At 45.2% G+C, this 25,716-nt stretch overlaps 1 protein-coding gene across 4 annotated transcripts in view; it reads right to left on the bottom strand.

Moving 5' to 3' along the window:
- MAP4K5 (mitogen-activated protein kinase kinase kinase kinase 5) overlaps positions 1-17,963 on the bottom strand; it is an 89,421-nt gene extending 71,458 nt beyond the window's left edge. For 3 of the 4 annotated variants that reach the window (XM_073350194.1, XM_073350196.1, XM_073350197.1), the window contains exons 1-2: positions 17,756-17,963; positions 16,089-16,358 (exon numbers count right to left, since the gene is read on the bottom strand). In XM_073350194.1, the coding sequence (XP_073206295.1) occupies positions 16,089-16,196 (108 nt within the window). In that variant the 5' untranslated portion in view covers positions 16,197-16,358; positions 17,756-17,963. Of the gene's footprint in view, positions 1-16,088; positions 16,359-17,755 lie in introns of those variants that run through there. The other variant, XM_073350198.1, reaches the window with a different exon arrangement.
- Positions 17,964-25,716: the final 7,753 nt, after the last annotated feature.

Below are 25,716 nucleotides of genomic sequence, written 5' to 3'. Positions count from 1 at the left end.
ACCACACACTGAGTTGCCTGCCTTCTCTTTGACAGAGGACTTGCTTCCTGCAGCATACCTTCCTCCACAGGATGAGCGCTCTCTGCAGTGTGCCATTGGCTCTCATCCCCACCTCCTGAGTTTCAGAACTGAGTGGCAATGGCAAAACTCCAGGACTAATCTGTGCAGTCACATACCATGCACAAGTGGCTAGCTAAGCATCTAACTGTATGCATCATCTTTGTTACTGCACAAGCAAGATAAATGCACAGTTCTGGGAAATCAGGCTGTTGGTTTCTTACTGAAGTTACTTTCAGATTAGGCAAAATCCTCAAGAGCAAATTCAGAGGAGAAACATAGTACCTTCCTCTGGCCTGCAGGCAAAGCAAAGAGAGAGAATCTGTCATGAAGGCGAGTGGTTCCTTGCTTGCCCGGGACTCTATAGCAGGCCAGTGAGAAATGAGGGTGAGGAACGAGTTTCCAAAAGAATCAGAGATCTCAAAGGCAAGAGAAGTGCCCCAGGATCGTAGGAATCGCCAGACTGGAACAGATTCAAGGGCCACCAAGTCCAATATCCTCTCTCCAACAGTGGCCAGTACTAGACTCTTCCGAGGAAGGTGCAATAACTCCGCAGCAGTGGAGGTGATCATCTGCCCCTCACATTAGGCCTCACCCTGATCTCTAACAGTTATGGATTGCCTTAAGCCCCAGAGCATGAGCTTTAATATCCCTTCCAAATTTTTTGTAAGCATAACAACAACTCTAGATATTCTTGATACCCAGATAAATCGATTTGTCAGTGTTAGAAACGTCTCTTCTGCGAGGAGAAGAGGGGTAGAGAGCTGGAGAACTAACAGTTAAACTGTGAAGCAGGCGCCCAGGACATGCTACTATTAATATCTGCCGAGGAGGTGCCAACATCATCAGGAATGCTGCTGCCTCCTTAGTGGGTGAACCTAACCCGATAGCCAAACCACAGGTCGGTGGGTAGTTGTTGTGAGAATGCAACTTGTAACTAGAACCTCTTCACAACTATCAGTTTGTAAGTGGGGAGAATATATTCTCCCTGAGTAAGCTTGCAGAAGTGCTGTGCTTGGAAAAATGGGGGCTGCTTTCTTTTACACGGCTTTGTGCCACATGACGAAAGTACGTTCTTTAGAGAAATCAGGTTCTCCAAAGAAAGAAAAGGAGGACTTGTGGCACCTTAGAGACTAACAAATTTATCTGACCATAAGCTTTTGTGAGCTACAGCTCACTTCATCGGATGCATTCAGTGGAAAACTCCAAAGAGTTTTTCCTCTACTTTGTTAAAGGATTTGCAACCAAAGGTTAAAATATAACTTACACCCTGTAGCCAGGCTTGGAGCCACTTTCTGACCTCCGCAGCTGCTCATCCAAGCAAGACTCTTCAAAGAAAATATACAACCTCTCTTCTTGTTTCTTGACTTTAGCAAAGCTTTTGACACGGTCTCCCACAGTATTCTTGTCAGCAAGTTAAGGAAGTATGGGCTGGATGAATGCACTATAAGGTGGGTAGAAAGGTGGCTAGATTGTCGGGCTCAACGGGTAGTGATCAATGGCTCCATGTCTAGTTGGCAGCCGGTATCAAGTGGAGTGCCCCAAAGGTCGGTCCTGGGGCCGGTTTTGTTCAATATCTTCATAAATGATCTGGAGGATGGTGTGGATTGCACTCTCAGCAAATTTGCGGATGATACTAAACTGGGAGGAGTGGTAGATAAGCTGGAGGGGAGGGATAGGATACAGAAGGACCTAGACAAATTGGAGGATTGGGCCAAAAGAAATCTGATGAGGTTCAATAAGGATAAGTGCAGGGTCCTGCACTTAGGATGGAAGAATCCAATGCACCGCTACAGACTAGGGACCGAATGGCTAGGCAGCAGTTCTGCGGAAAAGGACCTAAGGGTGACAGTGGATGAGAAGCTGGATATGAGTCAGCAGTGTGCCCTTGTTGCCAAGAAGGCCAATGGCATTTTGGGATGTATAAGTAGGGGCATAGCGAGCAGATTGAGGGACGTGATCGTTCCCCTCTATTCGACATTGGTGAGGCCTCATCTGGAGTACTGTGTCCAGTTTTGGGCCCCACACTACAAGAAGGATGTGGATAAATTGGAGAGAGTCCAGCGAAGGGCAACAAAAATGATTAGGGGTCTAGAACACATGAGTTATGAGGAGAGGCTGAGGGAGCTCGGATTGTTTAGCCTGCAGAAGAGAAGAATGAGGGGGGATTTGATAGCTGCTTTCAACTACCTGAAAGGGGGTTCCAAAGAGGATGGCTCTAAACTGTTCTCAATGGTAGCAGATGATAGAACGAGGAGTAATGGTCTCAAGTTGCAGTGGGGGAGGTTTAGATTGGATATTAGGAAAAACTTTTTCACTAAGAGGGTGGTGAAACACTGGAATGCGTTACCTAGGGAGGTGGTAGAATCTCCTTCCTTAGAGGTTTTTAAGGTCAGGCTTGACAAAGCCCTGGCTGGGATGATTTAACTGGGAATTGGTCCTGTTTCGAGCAGGGGGTTGGACTAGATGACCTTCAGGGGTCCCTTCCAACCCTGATATTCTATGATTCTATGATTCTCACCTAGGGACAACTCCAGAGGCCCGTTCAAAGCCAGACTGGGGGTGGAGGGGGGGAACGGGGGGACTAGAGACCACAGGGTGGCTTCAAAGCTCCTCTGGACAAGCTATTAAGATCAGTACCTGGAGTAGCCTCTGAAGGCAGACCCTGTATTCTGGTCCCACCCCACCCCACCCCCAATCCTATTGCCGTGCACAAATCCTCAGAAGAGCGCAGCATACTGCAAAGGAGGTGCACGTTCCACTTGTCTGTGCAAGGAGTCCCTGTATCCCCCTCCCTATCCCTGAGGAACAAAATGATATGGGTTCCACTCCCATGGAGCCTCTTTACCAGGAGGGGAAGGATGTGCAGACTGAGCAGGTCTATAACAGACACTGAACAGCCATTTTTGTCTGCCACATGGGGACAATCTAGGAACAGATGAACATGAGAAGTGGAAACAGACGGGGATGGCTATGAAAATGATACTATGACCCTGCAAAAGATTAACACAAATCCTGCTGGATGGGTGCACCTATCAGAATAGAGCTCTGCTAGACAGAAGAAACTGCACTTCCCCTTCTGAATCCCTACAACACTGCATTCATGAGCTGGCTCAGATCACCTGGGCACAGGTGAGGCACACTTGAAACTAATCCCAGTCACTGAGACACCAAACAGCAATTTCTAGTCTTCAGAGTTCTTTCATTTTTACTGACAAAAATACCCAGAAGCAATTGTTCACGTCATAATTTCCAGCTGGATTTCTAAGACAGAGAGCAGTACCAAGCTCTTTTATAGTGAAGAGCACAGAGCCTTTCAGAAAACATTCCCTAAACAGAGACATCACAGATTCTACACACTAAAGATTCATAGATTCATAAATATTACGGTCAGAAGGGACCATTATGATAATCTAGTCTGACCTCCTGCACAACGCAGGCCACAGAATCTCACCCACCCACTCCTGCGAAAAACCTCTAGGTTGGTCTCTCACAACTGTAGCTATTACTTCTTTTCAAGAATAATAAGCCTAACAGAAAGTAGATTCATGGGGGAAATAAATATACTTTTACATCTCTCCTTTGTCACTCTATATTATGATTATTATGATAGTATTTAGACACCAATCAGACTGGGGCACCATACTGCAAGATGCTGTACAAACAGATAATGATAGCCCCTGCCCAAAGACTTCATACCGAAATACTCTTTCCTCTAAACCAGAGACGATGGGAGGAGGGGGGGCGGCAGTGCACAATTTACAGGTTCTGGTGGTATGCAGCAGGGCTCAAGGCAGGACATATCAACCCTGGCAGAAATCTGCGGCTGCACGTGACCCTGCATGTCCTCTCCTCACACACCTCTGCTCTAAACATTAAGATCCGCAAGTACAAAACAGAAGTTATGTTGAACAACTGACATGCTCACTCCACCTGCTTTTTGTCTGCTGGGGGCGGGTGCTGGGGGGGGGGGGGGGATAAGGCCCAAAATACTTACAGGTAGTGAGGCTCTAAACTTCTATCACTTAAAAGAGATCCATATTCAGTGTAAAAGGCTATAAGCACCAAATACAAGAACTTGAATCTAAACTGTAAACTCTGTGGGGCAGGGTCTGTCATCTTCGTACCGGTCTGTACAGCACTTAACGCAATGGCTGTATCTACACAGCTCGTAGCAGGAAGCCTGCCAGCCCAGGTCGGCAGACTGGGGTTCACGTTACCACACTAGAAACAGCAGCAGAGACATTTTGGCTTGGGCTCTGAAGCCAAAGGAGAGGGGGTGGGTTTCAGAGCCTGAGCTCCAGCCTGTGCTGCAACTTCAAAGCGCTGTCTATGCAACTCTTTGTAGAGGGCTAGCAGGAGCCTCAGAGGCCCACCTCTGTTGAGCTAGGCTGCGAGGCTCACTGCTGTGAGCTACGTAGACATACCCAAGGAGGTCCAATCCCCCAACTGTACGGGGAGAGGTCAGCAAACCAGTAAAGTGCCTGAAACCACTATGGATTATTGCTAAAAGCAGCCAAGTCAGCAGGCTTAGCTTAACCAAGGCAGGAGGGGAGGGGGTCTTTGGGTGCCACAGAAAGGGCAGCTTGACCCCATGTCCTTCCTGATAAGAATTGTGTTGAAGTGGCTGATACATGCATTTTAGAAGAGCAGAATGTGCCCCAGGAATGTGTATTGGGGCCTCAAAGCTGCAAACTTTGGAAAAACCCACTCCTAGTTAATCAATAATCAAAAGGAACCTCTTGCTTGACCATTAAACTGCTTACTTAACAAGTTTTCTTTAAGGGACATGTATAAATAAGGGGAGAAAGTCTGAGGTAGTGGGACTCTTTTTGGACTCTCCCTCTGGATACATCTGTCAGTCCCCACCAGCAGACGGAAGATTTGGCCACCGGAAGCCTGCCACTGTGTCACTTGAGAGCCACACTCAGCTTTGGTAATTATCAAGGGTTGGGGGTGTTTTACTAACCTGTTGCGGACGTGTGTAAGTGCTTGAGACTAAGTAAAGTTTAGCTTTAAGTGAAAGCACTCGTGTTGTCCTGTTTGTGCCAGCCATTTATCAATCAGATGGCTGTGTCTCCCCTGATTTATTTCCTGACACCACCTCGCACAGAGTAAAAATTACCAAGAGCTTTGGATTGAAAGAACTCCGGGTAACACAACGGGGCCTCCAGGCACTACTATAGTAAAAATATATAATACTTAAATGTACCAGCAGCCAGTTAAAGTGCAAAAGTACATTTGCTACTTTGAAAATCTGGGGCCGAAGGGAGGGAGAAAACGTACCCTTTTCACCCACAAGACAAAACGCTGCCATTTAAATATCATGTTTTAAACAAATAGAAAAACAAACCCAAAAATTTCCCACTTGTATTAAGCCACCTTAGATTCTGTTAAAGAAATTTACGAATCCATTTACTTTTCACTATTGATGCTGTTGGTTTACTTTTTTGAATTTATCAGAGTTTGGGACAATGAAAATAGCCGAGTCAGTTTTGCTTTCTGGTTCCCTTGCAAGGCTTTCATTGCAAACACAGAACTTCTTCCCAGGCCCTCCCCAAAACTACCCACCCCCACAATAAATACATTAGGGAAAAGTTTCTATTCATGTTCTGTTTTGTGAAAGTTCGTTTATTCACAATCTAAAAAAGTTGGATTAACTTTGATCTGAATGCCCCTTTACGACTTAAAACCAAAGAACTGGTTGTGTGTTTTGCACAAGGCACATGGATTCCACTCATTTAAATTCTCTTACAGGTACTGTGTGCCCTTCCTAAACCAAACACATACTTACAACAGATGTTTTACTCTGGCTCACATGAGCCCATTTATATAATTAAGTACCGAGCTGGTTTTTAAATAAAGGTTATTTAACCTATAACTGCAGTTCTTTGTGCTGTCAGTACAGATGCACGCTTAGTATGCATGCACACTAAGCTCCAAAGATGGAACCTTTGAGAAAACTCTTGACCCTTGAGGCTACACACGTGTTCCCTTGAGGTACCAGACTCCCAGGCCCAACAATAAGGACCTATGACCCCAAGCCTCCATCAGCTCAGTTTCCTTATCACAATCTGTGAGAGAGAGACAGAAGAAGCAGGGCTGACGGTTCATAGATTCCAAGGCCAGAAGGGACCATTACGATCATCTAGTCTGCCCTCCTGGATAACACAGGTCAGAGAACTTCCCAAAATAATTCCTATAGCTGATCTTTTAGAAAAACAGCCAATTTTGACTTAAAATTTGTAAGTGATAGAGAGTCCACCACACACCTTGATAAATTGTTCTAATAGCTAATTACCCTCACTGGCAAAAATGTATGCCTTATTTCCAGTCTAAATTTGTCTAGCTTCAACTTCAAAAGCCATTGGATCATGTTACATACCTTTCTCTGCTAGACTGAAGAGCCCATTATTAAATATTCGTTCCTCATGTAGATACTCTTAGACTGTAATCAAATCAGCCTTCATCTTCTCTTTGTTAAGCTAAATAGATTGAGCTCCTTCAGTCTATCACTATAAGGGCATGTTTTCTAATCCTTTAATCATTTGCGCAGCTCTTCTCTGACCCCTCTCCAGTTTATCAACATCCTTCTTGAATTGTGGGCACCAGAACTGGACACAGTATTCCAACTGCAGTCACACCAGTGCCAAATACAGAGGTAACATAACCTCTCTACTTCTACTAAAGACTCCCGTTTATGCGTCCCACGATCACATTAGCTCTTTAGCTCATTTTGCCACAGCATCTCACTGGGAGCTCATGGTCAGCTGCCTATCCACCCTGATGCTTAAATCTTTTTCAGTCATCGTTTCCCAGCATAAAAGCCCCCAGCCTGTAAGTATGGCCTACAGTCTTTGTTTCTAGATGTATACATTTACATTTAGCTGTATTAAGACCAATATTGTTTGCTTGCACCAGTTTGCTAAGTTTACCAGATCACTCTGAATCAGTGACCTGTCCTCTTCATTACTTACCACTTTCCCAATTTTTCTGTCAGGCGTAAAATTGATCAGTGATGATTTTAGGTTTTCTTCCAGGTCACTGACAAAAATGTTAAATAGAATAGGGCAAGAATAATCCCTGCAGGACCACACTGGCAACACACCTGTTGGATAACAACGCCCCATTTACAATTACATTGAGACCTATCAGTTAGCCAGTTTTTAATCCATTCTATATTGTTCTAGTGCTTTAATCAAATATAGATCTACGCTGACGACCTACTCCAAGAACAGTTGCTAGCTGTAACACCTTTTTCTTCAAGAATTGTCAGCATGCATCCCCAAACAGTAACAAACTCAAAGGAGGAGAGTTCCAATATTAAAATGAAGAAGGCAGGTCTACTCTTGTGAACTGGGATCAGCTCTGGAAGCCAAGATAAAAGAGTAATGTTGCATAAACAGATCAACTGTGCTCCAAGCGGTAGCTTTAGAGCTCAGCAACAGCAACGTTTGAGTCATTCTGAGCTACTTGGGACCCATGTGTTTCAACATCTTCAAGTAGAGATATTCTTGCAAGGTCATAACCACTCTAAAACCAAGCTTTGTTTCTATACTTTGATAATTCCCCTTGCTTCCCGCTTGACCGGATCTGGACGCTGATCCAGGAAGTGGAGGATTTTGCCCCACAAGAAGTGGTGTCAGGTTATCAGAACTTTATGATTTGCTATTTGCAGATGACTACTACAACTTCTGTCCCAATAAATTTCATCTGGTTCTCATCTGGCCCTGGTTCTCGTGGGGGACTTCAATCACCAACATCTGCTGGGAGAGCAATACATCAGTGCACAGACAATCCAGGAAGTTTTTGGAGAATATTGGGGACAACTTCCTGGTGCAAGTGCTGGAGGAACCAACTAGGGGCCATGCTCCTCTTGACTTGCTGCTCACAAACAGGGAAGAATTGGTAGGTGAAGTAGAATTGGGTAGCAAACTGGGGAGCAGTGACCATGAGATGATCGATTTAGAGGAGCAGCCGTGTTGGTCCGTATCCACAAAAAGAACAGGAGTACTTGTTGCACCTTAGAGGCTAACAAATTTATTACAGCATAAGCTTTCGTGGGCCACAGCCCACTTCATCGGATGCATAGAATGGAACATATAGTAAGAAGATATATATAAACACACACATACAGAGAAAGTGGAAGTTGCCATACAAACTGTAAGAGGCTAATTAATTAAGATGAGCTATTATCAGCAGGAGAAAAAAAAACTTTTGTAGTGATAATCAAGATGGCCCATTTAGACAGTTGACAAGAAGGTGTGAGGATTCTTAACATAGGGAAATAGATTCAATAGGTGTAATGACCCAGCCACTCCCAGTCTCTATTCAAACCCAAGTTAATGGTATCTAGTTTGCATATTAATTCGAGCTCAGCAGTTTCTCGTTGGAGTCTGTTTTTGAAGCTTTTCTGTTGCAAAATTGCCACCCTTAAATCTTTTACCGAGTTGCCAGAGAGGTTGAAGTGTTCTCCTACCAGTTTTTGAATATTATGATTCCTGATGTCAGATTTGTGTCCATTTATTCTTTTGCGTAGAGACTGTCCAGTTTAGCCAATGTACTTGGCAGAGGGGCACTGCTGGCACATATCACATTGGTAGATGTGCAGGTGAACGAGCCCCTGATGGCGTGGCTAATGTGATTAGGTCCTAAGATGGTGTCACTTGAATAAATATGTGGACAGAGTTGGCATCGGGCTTTGTTGCAAGGATAGGTTCCTGGGTTAGTGGTTTTGTTGTATGACGTGTGGTTGCTGGTGAGTATTTGCTTCAGGTTGGGGGGCGGTCTGTAAGCGAGGACTGGTGTGTCTCCCAAGATCTGTGAGAGTGAGGGATCATTTTTCAGGATAGGTTGTAAATCTTTGATGATGCGCTGGAGAGGTTTTAGTTGGGGGCTGAAGGTGAGATGGTCGAGTTCATGATCCTGACACAAGGAAGAAAGGAGAGCAGCAGAATATGGACCCTGGACTTCAGAAAAGCAGACTTTGACTCCCTCAGAGAACTGATGAGCAGGATCCCCTGGGAGGCTAATATGAGGGGGAAAAGAGTCCAAGAGAGCTGTCTGTATTTTAAAGAAGCCTTATTGAGGGCGCAGGAACAAACCAATGTGCAGAAAGAATAGCAAATATGGCAGGTGACCTGCTTGGCTTAACAGAGAAATCTTTGGGGAACTTAAACACAAAAAGAAAGCTTACAACACATGGAAACTTGGACAGATGACTATGCAGGAGTATAAAAATATTGCTCGAGCATGCAGGAGTGTCATTAGGAAGGCCAAAGCACAATTGGAGTTGCAGCTAGCAAGGTATGTGAAGGGTAACAAGAAGGGTTTCTAAAGGTATGTTAGCAACAAGAAGGTGGTCAGGGAAAGTGTGGGTACCCTTACTGAATGGGGGAAGCAACCCAATGACAGATTATGTGGGAAAAGCTGAAGAACTCAATGCTTTTTTTGCCTCGGTCTTCACAGACAAGGTCAGCTCCCAGACGGCTGCACTGGGCAGCACAGTATGGGGAGGAGGTCAGCTAGGACCAGATCTAATGCAGCTGAGGGTGCTCAGTGAGTTGGCTAATGTGATTGCAGAGCCATTGGCCATTATCTTTGAAAACTCATGGAGACTGGGAGAGATCCTAGACGATTGGAAAAAGTCAAATATAGTGCCCATCTTTAAAAAACGGAAGGTGATGAATCCAGGGAACTACAGACCGGTCAGCCTCCCCTCAGTCCCTGGAAAAATCATGGAGCAGGTCCTCAAGGAAACCATTTTGAAGCACTTGGGGGAGAGGAAGGTGATCAGGAATTCACCAAGGACAAATCATGCCTGACCAATCTGATTGCCTTCTATGATGAGATAACTGGCTCTGTGGATAAGGGGAAAGTGGTGGATGTGATCTATCTTGACTTTAGCAAAGCTTTTGATACGGTCTCCCAGAGTATTCTTGCTAGCAAGTTAAAAAAGTATGGATAGGATCAATGGACTATAAGGCGGACAGAAAGCTGGCTATATCGTTGGGCTCAACAGGTAGTGATCAATGGCTCGATGTCTAGTTGACAGCCAGTATCAAGCAGAGTGCCCCAGGGGTCAGTTTTGTTCAACATCTTCATTAATGATCTGGATGATGAGATGGACTGCACCCTCAGCAACTCTGCGGATGACATTAAGCTGGGGGGAGAGGTAGATATGCTGGAGGGTACAGATAAGGTCCAGAGTGACCTAGATAAATTGGAGGATTTGGCTAAAAGAAATCTGATGAGGTTCAACACGGACAAGTGCAGAGTCCTGCACTTAGGACGGAAGAATCCCACGCACTGCAACAGGCTGGGGGCTGACTAGCTAAGCAGCAGTTCTGCAGAAAAGGACCTGGGGATTACAGTGGATGAGAAGCTGGATATGAGTCAGCAGTGTGCCCTTGTTGCCAAGAAGGCTAATGACATATCGGGCTCCATTAGTAGGAGCAACGCCGGCAGACGAGGGAAGTGATTATTCCCCTCTATATGGCACTGGTGAGGCTGCATGTGGAGTACTGCATCCAGTTTTGGTCCCCCCACGACAGAAAGGATGTGAACAAATTGGAGAGAGTCCAGTGGAGGGCAACAAAAATGATTAGGGGGCTGGGGCACATGACTTATGAGGAGAGGCTGAGGGAACTGGGATTGTTTAGTCTGCAGAAGAGAAAAGTGAGGGGGGATTTGATAGCAGCCTTCAACTACCTGAAGGGGGGGGTTCAGGAGGATGGATCTAGGCTGTTCTTAGTGGTGGCAGATGACAGAACAAGGAGCAATGGTCTCAAGTTGCAGTGGGGGAGGTTTAGGTTGGATATTAGGAAAAACTTTTTCACTAGGAGGGTGGTGAAGCACTGGAATGGGTTACCTAGAGAGGTGGTGGAATCTCCATCCTTAGAGGTTTTTAAGGCCCGACTTGACAAAGCCCTGGCTGGGATGATTTAGTTGGGGGTGGTCCTGCTTTGAGCAGGGGGTTGGACTAGATGACTGTCTGAGGTCTCTTCCAACCCTAATCTACGATTCGATGATCTTCTGCATTTTCTCAAGCAGATGTGTAGGTTTTCCATAGGCGAGCCTTGAGCCAGATTCCATTAAGGAATGTGGTTGGGAATGTTGGAAAAAATATTGAAAACTAGTCTGAGGGACTTGGTTAAGCCTGTCTGCATCCCAGATTTGGTGGTTGTTTTTTTCCCTCTACCCTCCTCTGCTCTGAACGATTGATCAGGGCTGACATGCTTAAGACCACCCACCATTGTTCGGAAGTTCCTTCTACTGTGGAAGACCCCAGAGAGATGGCCATGTGCTGAAGTCCTCTAGGTCCAAAGAACAATGTTTCTCCACCGCTGCTGCACACCTCATCCCTGACTTGCAGCTACCATATCCAAGAACTGATGCAGTTTCCATGCCTATTAAGTCCTTAGCCTTTTTCCTGTGAAGGGCACTATTGCAATGGAGAGGATGTGATTTGAAAGCCTGCCTAGTGGGAAAGTAACTGAGACCACAAAAATCATATCACACAAAGTAAAATATTGGAGCCCTGTGTTTTATCTGCAACAGTAGCCAAAAAGCAAAGAATGAAGGAAAAAAAGCTCCATAAACCAAGAAATTAGAGCCACATCCTTTAAAAAAAATGAAATTATTGTGATTTATGTGACCAAGGTAAAGCATTCAACATTATCATTTGTTGCAAAATATCCTGAAGACACTACACATTTTGCAAACCTGTTCTGTATGTGGAAGGATGCTTTAGAAATCAATATTACCTGTCTCTGCACAAAGATGCTTAAGCACTGTAGTATGTCATTAAATGACAATTGTATGGGGTATTCGTACAAAAACTCCATTTAACCTTTAAAAAAAGAAAAATATAAACATATGAGATTTAACAAATGCAGTACACAAGAGAGACTAACCGGGAATACAGGAAGGTGTTTTTAAAGGCAAGATGTACCCCAAGTAGCCAATAAGTCCAAGAGTCACAGGAAAAGACAAGGCAGGAGAGGAAAAGGAGTGCCCCATACCTCCGATGCGGTTTATTCTGTACTTTGAGTTTTTGGAAAACACAGTTCAGGCAGGAATCTCCAACTGCTGGAACTCTAACAGCTGCATATTTGAGTTGTTAGAATGTACAAATACAAACTTGCTGCAGGCTTTATGATTGAAGTACCCCAGCTCACAGATGTAAGGATGCATCATGATTGCTCCCTTTGTCTCCTTTCTTCACTCAGGACTCTGTGCCTTCTATCAAGCTCCATATCCCCTATTCCAAATATCCCCTTTCAAATCCCACCCCAATCAGAAATCACAACCCCATTGTACTACATGCTATGCAAACAACAAAGATGGTCCCCGTCCCAGAGAGCTCACAAGCTGGGATTCAGACAAAACCCAACAAGCTACTAGAAAAAGGTGCATATGTATAAATTAATCCTAAGAGTGGCCTCAATAGTCACAAGTGATTGCAAGTTAAACCAATGCCAGGCAGTGGCACCTTAAATCCTCCTCTTCAAGCAATCCCTCCCCATTCTCAATCATTCTCACACATCCTCGCTCTCCTGATCTGTTGTTCTTGGTCTCATTTAAGTTGCAAGTTCTGTGGGCCAGGAACCCTGCCTTGGTGAGGTTTTTAAAGCACGATGTTAATTGACAACCCAGTGTAATTTTTTTTTTTAAGTAATTATCAGTGTCCCTTCACAAACATCAAGCTGAGAAGCAGAACTTAAAGGAGGGGCTTTTAAGGTTTAAAGCAGATCTGTCTGATAAGAGCGCTCATTCACCCTCCAGCAGAACAATCAGATCCCACTCAGGTACAAACTCAGGTTTCTCCTAATCTGCATGCAGGGACAGGTATTTTGCCTATGTCAATACAATCAGTAAGTGCAATCAGTGCAGCATAAGAAACCCTCTCCCCTCAAGAGTTACAAGAGTCACAGAATTCATGCCAGCATGGGCAGTAATTTGAATTCAGATCCTATATACAGCATCATGACATGTTATTGCTACATTACTGGGACAGACTCCTTGCAAAGCTTTCAGTTTAAAAAAAAATTTTGAAAAAGTTAAAGATCTCAAATTTTTAACAGAATATATGTTTAAACGTGGAATTACTCCATTCCCTAAAACACTGCATTCAACACAAGTGACATGCAGACACGCCATTATTTCCGCTATGCACCTCAAACACCAGCAGAAGATCTCCATGTCAAAATGTCATAGCTATATGCACATTGCCAAGACATCACTTCCCATTCCCATGGCCACCATTAAAATCCATCTTGATGTTTTATCCAATTTCAATTAAAGAATAAAATGTATAACCTCCTTTGTGCCTTCTTTACTATCATTTTGATTCTGTATTAATTAGTAGAGATTTCCAAAGCACTGTAGTGATACAGGTGTTTGCCTGTGCTGGAATTTGGTCAGAATACTGGGGTTATTACCTTCTGTACCTAAATTCTATCTGCAGTTTCCACTGGATTTTTTTTTTTTTTTTGTCTCTTATCCTAAAGTGTTGGGCAGCAGTGCTGTGTGATAGCCAAGAGCTTCTGTGTTCACCAGAGATGAAACGTAGCCTTTGTATTCCCAATCTACTCCACAGGGTACTGGGAGGCTTGATTCATGTTTATATAATGCTTTGAGATCCTCATATGGAAGATACTATGGAAGTACTGCAAGGTGGGTAAATTGGAATTTTTCCAGGAAGACAGAACTAACATCCACCCCTACTTTTTTGAATAGCATTATGGGATCTTTAACAGGATCGCATCATGCAAATGATTTGACAACAACAAGGGAGGAGGGGGCACCAAGGATAAGACACTACCATACTGTTCAATGCCATTGAATATCCCAGCCTCATTATTACAACCTCTTTTCTAAGTTAGCATGTAGGATATCCTTTATAAAGAACTGTAATAAGGGAAGTTTATAATGTCATTAACATTCAATAAACAGTGCTATGTTTTATGCAAGCATTAATGAACAAGCAGATACATTCCTAATATAAATTAGGCAATTGATGCATTGATATTTTACTGAAAAGGGCACTTTCAAGGTTGGCAAGCCCAAATTTGGATCTGTGTACACACACTGTAAATAGATATGAAAATAACTTATTTATAGGCATTTCTCCTCCACCCTAAAATGCATTCTGGAATTGAAAAAAATCAAATCAGTGCCAACAACTCAGCACTCATGAGCAACCCTACAATAAACCATTGTGCACCATGTGGTGAAGAGCGAGAGAAAAAAAAATCACTAACAAAACAGATTTCAGTTTTAAGCTTCCAAGTAACAGTTCTGAACAGCAATGTGGGTAGGGTGGAGGATGTAAAATAATACCTTAAATGTATTGCTACAATTTAATGGTGAACAAAAATATTTGCTTAAACCCTCCATCACCTGCCCCCCCCCAAAAGACTAACTGTGCTAGACGCTGATGAGTGCCCAGATTTGTGCCCAACCACAAATCATTTTATTTTCTAGGTTCATAATGCAGATCTCCCTACAATTAGTTTCTCCCTGTTTATAGGGGGTCTTTCATAAAGGAACAGAGCAAAAACCAATGGCCCAGGAATAAATGTAGTATCTGAAGCTATTTGTAACTCATGGATTTTAAACTATGTATTAAGTTGATGGTGTCCCTTTCACAAATTGGGGGTTTAATTTTGTCAGGTGACATTACAGAGAGGTTTTGATTTTATCCCTGTTTTGGGATCTCTGCATGGGAACCTGATAAACTTTCTTCAAGTTCCTGAAAAATTTAAAAGACCAACACCTGTTTAAGGTGGGTTTCATTTTAGATCTGTTAAGCTGAACTGGCCTTTTCAGATGCTCAGAGCAAAATTCACTAGCAAAGGTACTTAGTGGTCTCTTGGAAAGTCCTCTGGAAAATACCTGGTTTTAGTATTTAAGATTGTTAAATATTCTTGAGGTAGTGACTGTGTGGTACAGTGAAGAATACACTAAAAACACCTTCCCATAGCCAACCTCCTACTTTCAGCAATCACTTCAGAAGTGCCACAAAATTAACCTGTAGAGTTTTATTTGATCTGAGTTAAAGACCCATCTCAAGTAGGGGGTCAATTTTTGTTGGCCCCTCATATGGTGGCTTAAGATAGGTTTCACTGTATGTTGTATTGTGCCAGTTCCACTTTTGAGTTAAATGTATTCTACAGGATTCCGAAGTAAAACACTTCAGCCTCCTTTCCCAGGAGTTAAGAGCCCCAGTTTGCCAACAAAGCTAAAAATCTTATGCACTATTTGCAAGACGTCCTGCAAGTTGTTGAGCATCCTCAACTCTCACTGGCTTCGCAGAAGGTGCTCAGTACCTCACCAGGTAAGGGTCTAGGAATGGAAGTGTAATATGAATAGCTTTTATTTGACATGATTGTGTTTACAGTATTTCCAGATCAGTGTGGTCAGGGCCTCCAAAAGTATCTGAAGAATATACAATGCTAACTAACTCTATAGTGACCCAAAACTCCACATAAGTTTCTGAAGAGCTGGCATAATCTGCTTCTGAAAGCTATTATTAACTCAGGGATAAACTTATAACCTTTTAATCAGGTACTATAAATGACACGTTCTCAAAAGTAATTCAGTGAAGAAATAACCCTACCCTCCCTACCCGTTAAAAGGATCAACAAACACTGAAGGTAGCAGGTGATGTATCCATCAATTCAGACCCTTTGCAGCATCAGGACGAGTGAGATGATATTTTGTCCCATCCACCCCAAGTGTCAAGGAGCATTTTTATTTAAAAAGAGAGAATGTGCAGGCAGATGTGTGAGGGTGGCAGAGGAATCTCAGCCTGCCAACACTGTGCCAGGCATCTGAATGGGCCATGATTTTTAGGAAGTCACCATCTCCCACTTCCAGCACTAGCGGTCCCTTTGTGCTCTGAAGTTCGGTCACAAAATAAAAAGGGCTAATAAGTGATTTCTAAAAATGAAAGCTGATTACCATTAATATTTACAGGGAGTGGGGGTGCAGACAAAGAGTCATGGGTGTACATATATCACTCTCACCTTATAGACATCTCCATATGTGCCACTCCCCACCCTCTGGATGAGCTCATAGTCTTGCTGTGGATTCCGCCTCAGGATATCCCCACTTGGCCGAGCCACAGGGTCCATCCTCAGTCAATACAGCCCCAGAGGGGGTGCAAACAGGAACTCTTTGCAGTTGCTTCTCCCTTCACCACCCTTGGGAGTCCACTCCAAGGAGGACAGATGCTCTAGATGTCTAATCAGAGGATCTGTTCTTTGCACACATGGCTTCTGCTCCCACTTTTTTGCCTGACACAAAACAAAACGACTTATTAGGCTTTGGTTTCAGTTAGGCTTTGTGTTGCTGGCTCCCAAGAGATTGGGGGAGGGGACTCAGATCTTAAAAAAGAGAAGCCTCCACCCACAAGTGCTTCTATGCTGCATTCAAGGGAAGGGTCTCAGCTTCTGTTACAGCTTGGTTGACAACAAAGACAAAAGTGGTGGAGGCGGGACTGCTATGATAGCAGCTGGGTGTCCCCCTCACACAGTGCTGGGGCTGAGAAACAGCAGCTCCTTTCCCAAACTCTTCCCACCTCTGGTCCAAAGGCAGAGGGAAAGGAGAGGCAGGGTCAGTTCCCTGCCTGGATGCTCTCCACAGCACAAGACCCAGGGCACCTATGTGCTGTTGATATTTTAAATACCCCCTCAAAAATAATGCCAACTTGCCTGCCGTAGGCCCAGAGATAGATGTTCTAGCAGAGAGGGAGCTGAGGTGATAGAGCATCTATTCAGTGCTTCCATTTAACCGAAAAATGCTCCCTCATAAACATACCCAAGGGGACAGGCAGCAGCACCCGGAGGCACACTTGCTGTAGGTGCCCTTGCTGCAAGCATTTACACTTTGATCCTGGACAAACAGAGTATTGACAGAACAACACAGAGCTCAGTGTGCCATCTGCAGGGTGGGGAGAGTTGGAGCTATTCCAAAGGCAGGATCTTTGTTCTTCAGGGGAATTATTGTGGGCCCCAGGGTCAGTCACCTGTGGCAGGGATGCTGTACAGGTAGCTGGAGGAGGGTGGGAGGGGAGTCTGCCCCTGCCACTTACCGGTGATTGGGGGGCTGGATTTCACAAGGGGCTGGTCCTGAGAGCCAGTGACAGGCTCCCCCTGCGCCCCCCAACTCTTCAGCCCAGAGGGACCACTCCCACCCCTGAGGGACATCGCTGATGCCAGCATCCCCCTCCCCACCTCACACAGGAGTGGTCCCTGTCCCCCCTCATTAGCCTTCAGAGGCCCCTCCCCACTGTATGGGGCTAGGCAATGCCCCCCACCGTTGTCCCGGAGCCCCCTCCCTCACATGGAGCTGGGTTCTGCCCCCCACTTTCACCCCAAGAGCCCCCTCCCCACCTCACGGCGCTGGTCACTGCTTCCCCCCCCCCGGGACCCGCCGCTGCTCTCCCCGCGGGACCCGCCGCTGCTCCCCGCACGGGGCCGGTCGCTGCCCCCGGGCCCGGGCCTCCGGGCCGCTCCCCGCACAGACGCGGCGCGGGGCCGCTCCGGCGGGCAGGCCCAGCAGCCGGGGGAGGGAGCGCGGCGCCCGCCCGCCCGCAGTCCCGCCGGGCCAGGGGGCCTCCCTCGCCCGGCCGGTCGCTGACAGCGCCCGGGCCGCCGCCGCCCCGGGGCCCCCGGATCCAGCCGCCGCTCACCTCTGCCCGGCCTCCGGCGCGGCCCTTTGTCCCGCGGTGCGAGCCGGAGAGCGGCGGGCCCAGCCCGGGCCGCCCAGTCACGCCAGCCGCTGGCCCGGGCCTTCTCGAGCCCGGCTCAACCCCGCTGCGCCGCCCGACCCCCCGCGGCCCCGGAGCTGCCCGCCGCCGCCGCCGCCGCGCTCCGTGTCCGCTGCTGGCGGCGCCGCGCAGGGCCGGGCCGCGCCGAGGGGCCGGGCGGCAGCGCCACAGCGCCGCGCGGCGGGGAGACGGGGCGCTGCCGCCGGGGCTCAAGCCGGGCCATGGATTCTATGGTCTCAAAGAACCGACACAGGAACATGATAAAAGCCCAAAACACTCCAGCACCTGCGGGTGATCACTTTTCACCCAATGATCGCTCCATATCTGAGTTCCTCAAAGGAAACCTGCCCAACTTCTTAAAAAGACGAGCCTGGGGATTTAAATTCACAACATTGCTAGATGCTAAAAATCATAGCCTTAATAAAGGCTCTGGGTTTATGGCTTATTACAGCTATAACCCACTAACTCACCTTTGTCTTAACTCTCCACTTCACCTTGAATAGTCTCTTACAACACGTTAACCCTTTATGCTAACCAATCTGTTCCATCTTGGATTTAGCTGTGATACACTGAGTACCTTTCCCAGACCTGAAGAAGAGCTTTGTGTATCCCAGACATGTGTCTCTTTCACCAATAGCAGTTGGTCCAATAAAAGAGATCACTTCACCCACCTTGTCTTTCTTATCTTCGAGAAAAGCTGCCAGCCTTGACTTGAGACATCATATGATGGAGAATCCAACACTTCCCTTTACAGTGGTTAATCATCCTCCTGGTTAAACAGTGGTGCCTTTTTTAAGCTGAATTTGTCTGGGTTTAACTTCCACCTATTGGTTCTTGTTTTGCCTTTTTGTGCTAGATTAAAGAGCCCTTTAAGTACCTTGTATTGTCTTTCCCTGGAGTTATTGATTCACTGTAACCTGAACGCCTCAATCTTTTTGATAAACTGATTGAGCTCCTTAAGTCTCACTGTAAAGCATTTTTTGCCTGCCCTTGAATAATTTTTTGTAGTTCTTTTCTGTGAGATAAGCTCATACAGACAGCTTTTATAAACCTACGTATGTCAGCAATTTTTGGTGGTTATTGTAAACAGATGAAGTACGTCTTCCCTGGATGCAGCGGAGGTGTGGGGGACGGAGGGTGGGGTGCAAGGAAGATGGTTGTGGCTTCCACTCCTGGGATTGCTGTAGGTCAATTCAGACTTCAGCATAGTTAAGAACAGCCTCAAGCACCAAAGGACCATCTGCCAGCCCCTCCCACCACTAACCTGCACCCTGTGCTGGGGACAGGAAGGGGGTGGTATAGGACTGGCTTTATTCCACCTGGCAATTTCCCTTACGCTGGGGGGAATACCCAGTTATCTGTTTTGTACAAGTGGTCAGAACTGAGCCCATTCTCTTGGCTATAGCAGACAGTCCTAATACAAATTGTGATTGTAATTCACTGGCCTATGCATTTGGCTATACTCATAATTAGAAATGGACCCAAGCTGCAAAGTTCAGATACAGAGCCAAGCTTTCTCCAAGTTCCAGAGGGTTCAGGGGTCTGGTGTTTCAGTTTGGGCCCATCTCTGCATATTACTAATTTTAATGACAACTAATTGAAAAAATACAATTTCAGAAACAGAAGTCCAGATCCAGGTGCTTTCCTGCCATTTCCCACCCAGATGCAGTTCAAAGCAGCCAAGGCTGTCATAAATGACTCCTTGGGGATTCCCATTGTATAAAAGGAATCCCTGAGTCTCACGGTCAGTGTCATCACCCCAATCCAAGCTCAATTCCCTGCATCTATAGCCAACAAACTAGCTAAGTCTGCCACCCTGTGCAGCCATCCTGCACATGGAATGAGGCAGGGGCACTGTGCAAAAATAGCATGTGGTCTTGTAATTAAAGACTATCATAGTGTATACACAGAGGGGGATAAATTACAGTTTCACAGGCTACTCTGTAGGTGGCATTTCCTAACTTTTTAAGTACTTGACTTTGCAACCTTTGCAGTGTTCTTTCAGTGTAGTTTTTTGCATGTCATTTCTTAGGGTGTTTTTTTAAAGACAAAAACAAATTCTATCATGTGCAACTCCCCATCATGTCTTCGCTTTGTCACACAAATCACCATCACCTGAGCTACAGCACTAATTACATTAGCCATTGTGGGGAACGTGATTTACCTCAAGCAGTGAACACATGTTAAAACTACAACTTGCCTTGTCTACACTAGAATTTTAAAACATGTTCATTAGCATGTGTTAAAAATACACCATTTTTCCTTGTGAAGACAAGGCCTCAGAGAAGGCAATCTTTAAATGCAACAGTTTGTGCTCAAGAACACACCTCTCAGTGTTAGTGATCTTGCTAATTACACCTCGTGTCCCATCTCTCGATCTTGGAAAAGACAATGGTGAAGGAGGTAGCATAGCAACTCCAGAACCAGAGCCAACATTTTAGACCTCCTGCAGTTAGTTGACAGACTTTGCTTCTTGCGCAGCGATGGAACTAACAGCAGTGATTGAAGATCAAATGTCCATGCTAATATTGTCAGATTTGTTAGCAACTTTGGCACAAATTAATCACAAGATGCTTCTGACTCACCTAAAGGACCTGGTAGAATGTTATGAAATTACTTTTAGCTGGCGTTGCTCATTCCCCTTCCATAGATCCGAGGACACTGAGATGAGCAAACTCTTGGACATCTCAAGAACTCACCCCTACACAGAGCTTCTTCTTGTCACTTCCTTTATGCAATCTTTTTGTGAGATTGGTAGGAGAGACTCTGGGATGTTAGGGATGGCAACGCTATCAATACATGGTTGATGCCCAACTATATATCTCCTCAATAAAGGTGGTCAATATGCCTTACTGCTGACGAAGCCTGTGAATTAGCAGGAGACCTGAATAAAAAGTACCTGGCTTGAGCCCACTTTAGGATAGATGGAGGTGGAATTGGTTGGCAGGTGGAACTGACTGCCATGTGACCTCACCTATTATTGAGAGTTTCTGTTTTCTGTGGCTCAAAGAAGTGCACAATCTCAGGGTACTATTCATAGCCTTTAAGGCCAGAAGGGCCACTGCAAACACCTAGTGTGACCTCTTGCATATCCCAGGCCAGAGAACTTCCCCAGAATAATTCCTTTTGAGCTACAGCATATCTTTACAAAATACTATATTGAACTCATCACTGCACATGGGTGCCCAGATAGCAACTTGTGGCTAGAAATACCTTGTTTCCTCATCTTCTAGATACTCATCTGTGTCCATCTTTCCAGATACAGGTCTAACCCTGGTGATCCATGGTCTTGTTACCTCCAGGCTAGATTACTTTAATTTGCTGTACCTAGGATTGACCCTGAAGGCCACCTAGAAGCTATAGCTGGTACAGCATGCAGTAGCCTACTTCTGAACTGATACAAACCAACAAGACCATAACACTCCAGTACTTCACATTCTACAATTGCTGCCAGCTCAGTTCTGGCACAGCTGTCTCAGAGATGACCTATCTCTTAGCAACCTAGTACATCATCTATGCTCATGGGGAATGCTTTGGTTTTCAGAGCTCAGGTTTCAACTTATAGATGTACAGTCCAATGCATTCATTTCAGAGGTCCTTCAGCGGTCAAACTTGCTAGCACTAGACATCAGGTTGAGTTTAAATCTTTCCATGCTCAGAGCATGACCCTGGACATATTTACACAGGTGTTTCCCAATTAACCATGTCATAAATTACTCTGGCAAAGCTCCCTTGGAAGCAGAACATTGGGGTCTGAACATTTTAAGAGAGCAGCTATTGATGTGAGAGTAGAGGGGAGTTCTCACCATCAGAGGGGATGATGAGGTATCTCTCAATGTTGTGGGGCATCCAGATACAGTGATGGTCACATTAGAAATGGGTACACAGTTTGTCATGATTTATCAATGCTTGCACCCTTGAAAAACTGGTTTCAAGCTGTTTTCAGGTGAAAGTCAATGGCTGAAGGTTTGTCGTCTAGATCTGTAGATCACTAGTTGAAGAAAAATCAGTTTCAATGTGGCAGCTGAACTTCTGATCAAAAAGTGTGTGTGGCTCTATGGCTTAGAGCAGAGGTGGGCAAACTGCGGCCCACGGAACCATCCTGCCCAGCCCCTGAGCTCCCGGCCCGGGAGGCTCGCCCCGGCCGCTCCCCTGCTGCTCCCCCTCCCACGCAGCTATGCCTCCGCGTGGGCAGCGGGTCTGCACGCTCCTGCCGCTCTGAGCGGCATGGTAAGGGGGCGGTGGCGGCACGCGTGGCGGTGGGGGGTTGGGTAGCGGGTCCCGGGCTGCAGTCAGGGTACAGGGAGCAGGGGGCGGTGTTACGGTTGGATAGGGTGGAGGTTCTGGGGCAATCAGGGGTCGGGGAACAGGGTGGGTTGGACAGGGTGTGGGAGTCCCGGGGGGGCTGTCAGGGCACGGGGGTGTGGATAGGTCGGGGCAGTCAGTGTACAGGGAGCAGGGGGGGTTGGATAGGGGGTGGGATCCCGGGGTGGCGGTTTGGGGCAGGGGGTCTCAGGAGGGGGCAGTCAGGGGACAGGAAGTGGGAGGGGGGTGAATAGGGGGCAGAGGCCAGACTGTTTGGGTGGCACAGCCTTCCCTACCCAGCCCTCCATACAGTTTCGCACCTTGATGTGGCCTTCGGGTCAAAAAGTTTGCCCACCCCTGGCTTAGACTCTTTCAAGAGCACAATATAAAAAAACCCATGGCGTGGGCGACAGAGAAATTGGGGTTGGCAATAATGTGCACAACACAGTGAAAGCATCCAGACAAAAACAGAATGTAATTTTCTTTCCATTTGGTGGAATAAGATAAAATAAATCCTGATGTATCAACCCTGCATGTGTCTGGAGCGTTGACTGAATTAAGAAGTGTGTGTGTTTTATGTATGGTCATACCCTCATACATATCCATCACATTATACTGGCTAAACAAAACATTTAGGACCTGATTTTCAGATTGAAAACAGGATTTATGTTCCTATCTCCTTGGGTGCTTTTGAAAACCCAACCCTTAAGCACCTGAATTAGTGTTACTGTTTGCACCAGCCATCCTAAGGAGAGTGAGGATCATGGGACTGACTGTTTTGGGTTACACTCATAGGTCCCATAGCTGCAGTCTAAGGTGTTATGGTCTTACCCAACCCTAATTGTTTTCTATTTAGATGCTCACTTTAAATGAAAAGTGTTTTGCTTCCAGTGCAACACAGATTATGTGCACTAACTAGAAGAGGTTCACTTTTAATTTCCTCTTTGCTCTATAAACCCTTCTGCATCCTGTGTATTCTGTCCAACATAAATACATGCCTCTTCCTGCACATCCACCAAATAAGAGAAAGAAAAAACAATTTACCCTTTCAGGAGTTACATTTCCTGAAATAATTTTAAACAATTAAATATGTCCCAATAAACCAGGTGCCTACACTCCTAGCTTATGGAACCTGTCTACGCTCCTAGGTATGGAACCCCTTTTACCACCCTTCTGCTTACTCTCCTAGGTATGGAACCCCTTTTACCACCCTTCTGCTTACACTCCTTGGTGAAAGTCACAAAGACCAGTATTAGTTTTCTGGTATTAGTGCTCACGGAAGATAGTCAGATGATGGCATGAGAAACAGAACATTTCAATTTCTTGTAATAGATAATACATTAATGCTTAGCCTTATATAGAGCTTTACATTTACACTTTCAAATTAATCCTCTCAAAAACTCCGTGTCAAAATTCACAAAGCCCTATCACCACCTCTTTTAACCCTGTGATGAATACAAATCATTACTGTGAGGCCTGATTCCAAACTTGCTGAAGTCATCAGAACGAGTCCAGTTGACTTGGGATTAACATCTTGGCTAGCCTGGTGGCTACCTGTGACTACTGGCACCACTGTGACTACAAACTTAGGCAAATGCAGGTTCCCTCAATTCAAGATAAATTGGAGAGGGTACAGAGAAGAGGCATGAGAATTATTAAAGGATTAGAAAACATCCCTTATACTGATCGACTCAAAGAGCTCAATCTTAACAAAGAGAAGGTTAAGGAGTGGCTCGATCACAGCCTATAAGTGTCTACATGGGGAACAGATATTTAATAATGGGTTCTTCAATCTAGCAGAGAAAGGTATAACATGATCCAATGGCTGGAAATCAAAGCTAGACAAATTTAGACTGGAAATAAGGTGTAATTTTTAGCAGTGAGTAATTAACCATTGAAGCAATTTACCAAGGGTCCTGGTGGAGTCTCCAGCACTGACAATTTTAAAATCAAGATGAGATGTTTTTCTAAAATATCTGGTCTAAGAATTGTTTTGGGGAAGTTCTCTGGCCTTTGTTACACAGGAGGTCAGACTAGATGATCACAATGGTCCCTTCTGGCCTTGGAATCTATGAAAACTGTCTTGACTGTTACCTTGTCCTCCCCACATCATTCTCCCCACAACTTCTGTAAATTCATTCCGACATTACATATTGCCAGAATCCAAGATTGTGCAGGGACTGCTTTTGTGATACCCGGCTGTACAATGCCTAGCACAACAATGGGTCCATAGGCACTAGTGCAATAAATCAATAATAACGCCATCACAACAGTCCCATGATAACAATCTGAGGCAGGTAGGTCTGTATAATTAACCCCATTTTGCAGCTAGGGAAACTGATGTAAAAAACGTAAGTGACTTGCCCAAAGTATTTGAGTGTGGCATATAAGAGATAGGCATATTAGGACCCATGAATTCCCTGATTCCCATTACTATGCTCCACACGTTGAATGATACCGCTTCTTTGACCAGGTAATAATAAAGAAATTATATTTTATGTTGCACCTTTCATCCGGATGCCTCCCAACATTAAATGGAAGATTAAGTAGTTTTACATAGGGTATAATTTAGGATTAGATAACATGAGCTCTTTGCATGGCAGTCTTCTGTGAAAGAACACTGGAGGTTATTTTTATAACAGATACTCAGATTTATTGAGTAGCTGTAGTAACAAGAACATTTATGCAAATTTCTATCTGAGCAATACAATCGAAGGGTGTTTTAAAAAGCAGTGTAGGATTTGAATGCCCTTTTATTTTACAATCAGAAGCAAAGAAAATAGTCTACCTCTATCCTTAATCAGAATGCTAGGAACTCTTTGTTTTGGAATGTTTTGACCGACTCTCCCATTGAAGTTGTTCAAACCATTAGGAAGGCTCACTTTATTCCTGTAGCATATTTGGATAATAAACTATGTTGGAAGCCTGGCAAACACAGAGCTTAAGGATTCATGAATCAACAGCAAAGCCTGCAGCTTTCCTAGTTATTGATTCATAGACTCATGGACTCATAGATATTAAGGTCAGAAGGGACCATTATGATCATCTAGTCTGACCTCCTGCACAATGCATACCACAGAATCTCTCACACACCCATTCCTGTAATCAGCCTCTCACCTATGTCTGAGCTATTGAAGTCCTCAAATCATGGTTTAAAGACTTCAAGGTGCAGAAAATCCTCCAGCAAGTGACCCGTGCCCCATGCTACAGAGGAACGCGAAAAACCCACAGGGCCTCTTCCAATCTGCCCTGGAGGAAAATTCCTTCCCGACCCCAAATATGGCGATCAGCTGAACCCTGAGCATGTGGGCAAGATTCACCAGCCGGATACCCAGGAAAGAATTCTCTGTAGTAACTCAGATCCCACCCCATCTAACATCCCATCACAGGCCACTGGGCTATTTACCATGAATAGTTAAAGACCAATTAATTGCCAAAATCATGTTATCCCATCATACCATCTCCTCCATAAACTTATTGAGTTTAATCTTGAAGCCAGATAGGTCTTTTGCCCGCACTGCTTCCCTTGGAAGGCTATTCCAAAACTTCACTCCTCTGATGGTTAGAAACCTTCATCT

This window comes from Lepidochelys kempii, chromosome 6, assembly GCF_965140265.1.
Source record: "Lepidochelys kempii isolate rLepKem1 chromosome 6, rLepKem1.hap2, whole genome shotgun sequence".
In the NCBI taxonomy this organism is placed as follows: domain Eukaryota; kingdom Metazoa; phylum Chordata; order Testudines; family Cheloniidae; genus Lepidochelys; species Lepidochelys kempii.
This window is presented reverse-complemented; position numbering and strand designations above follow the sequence as displayed.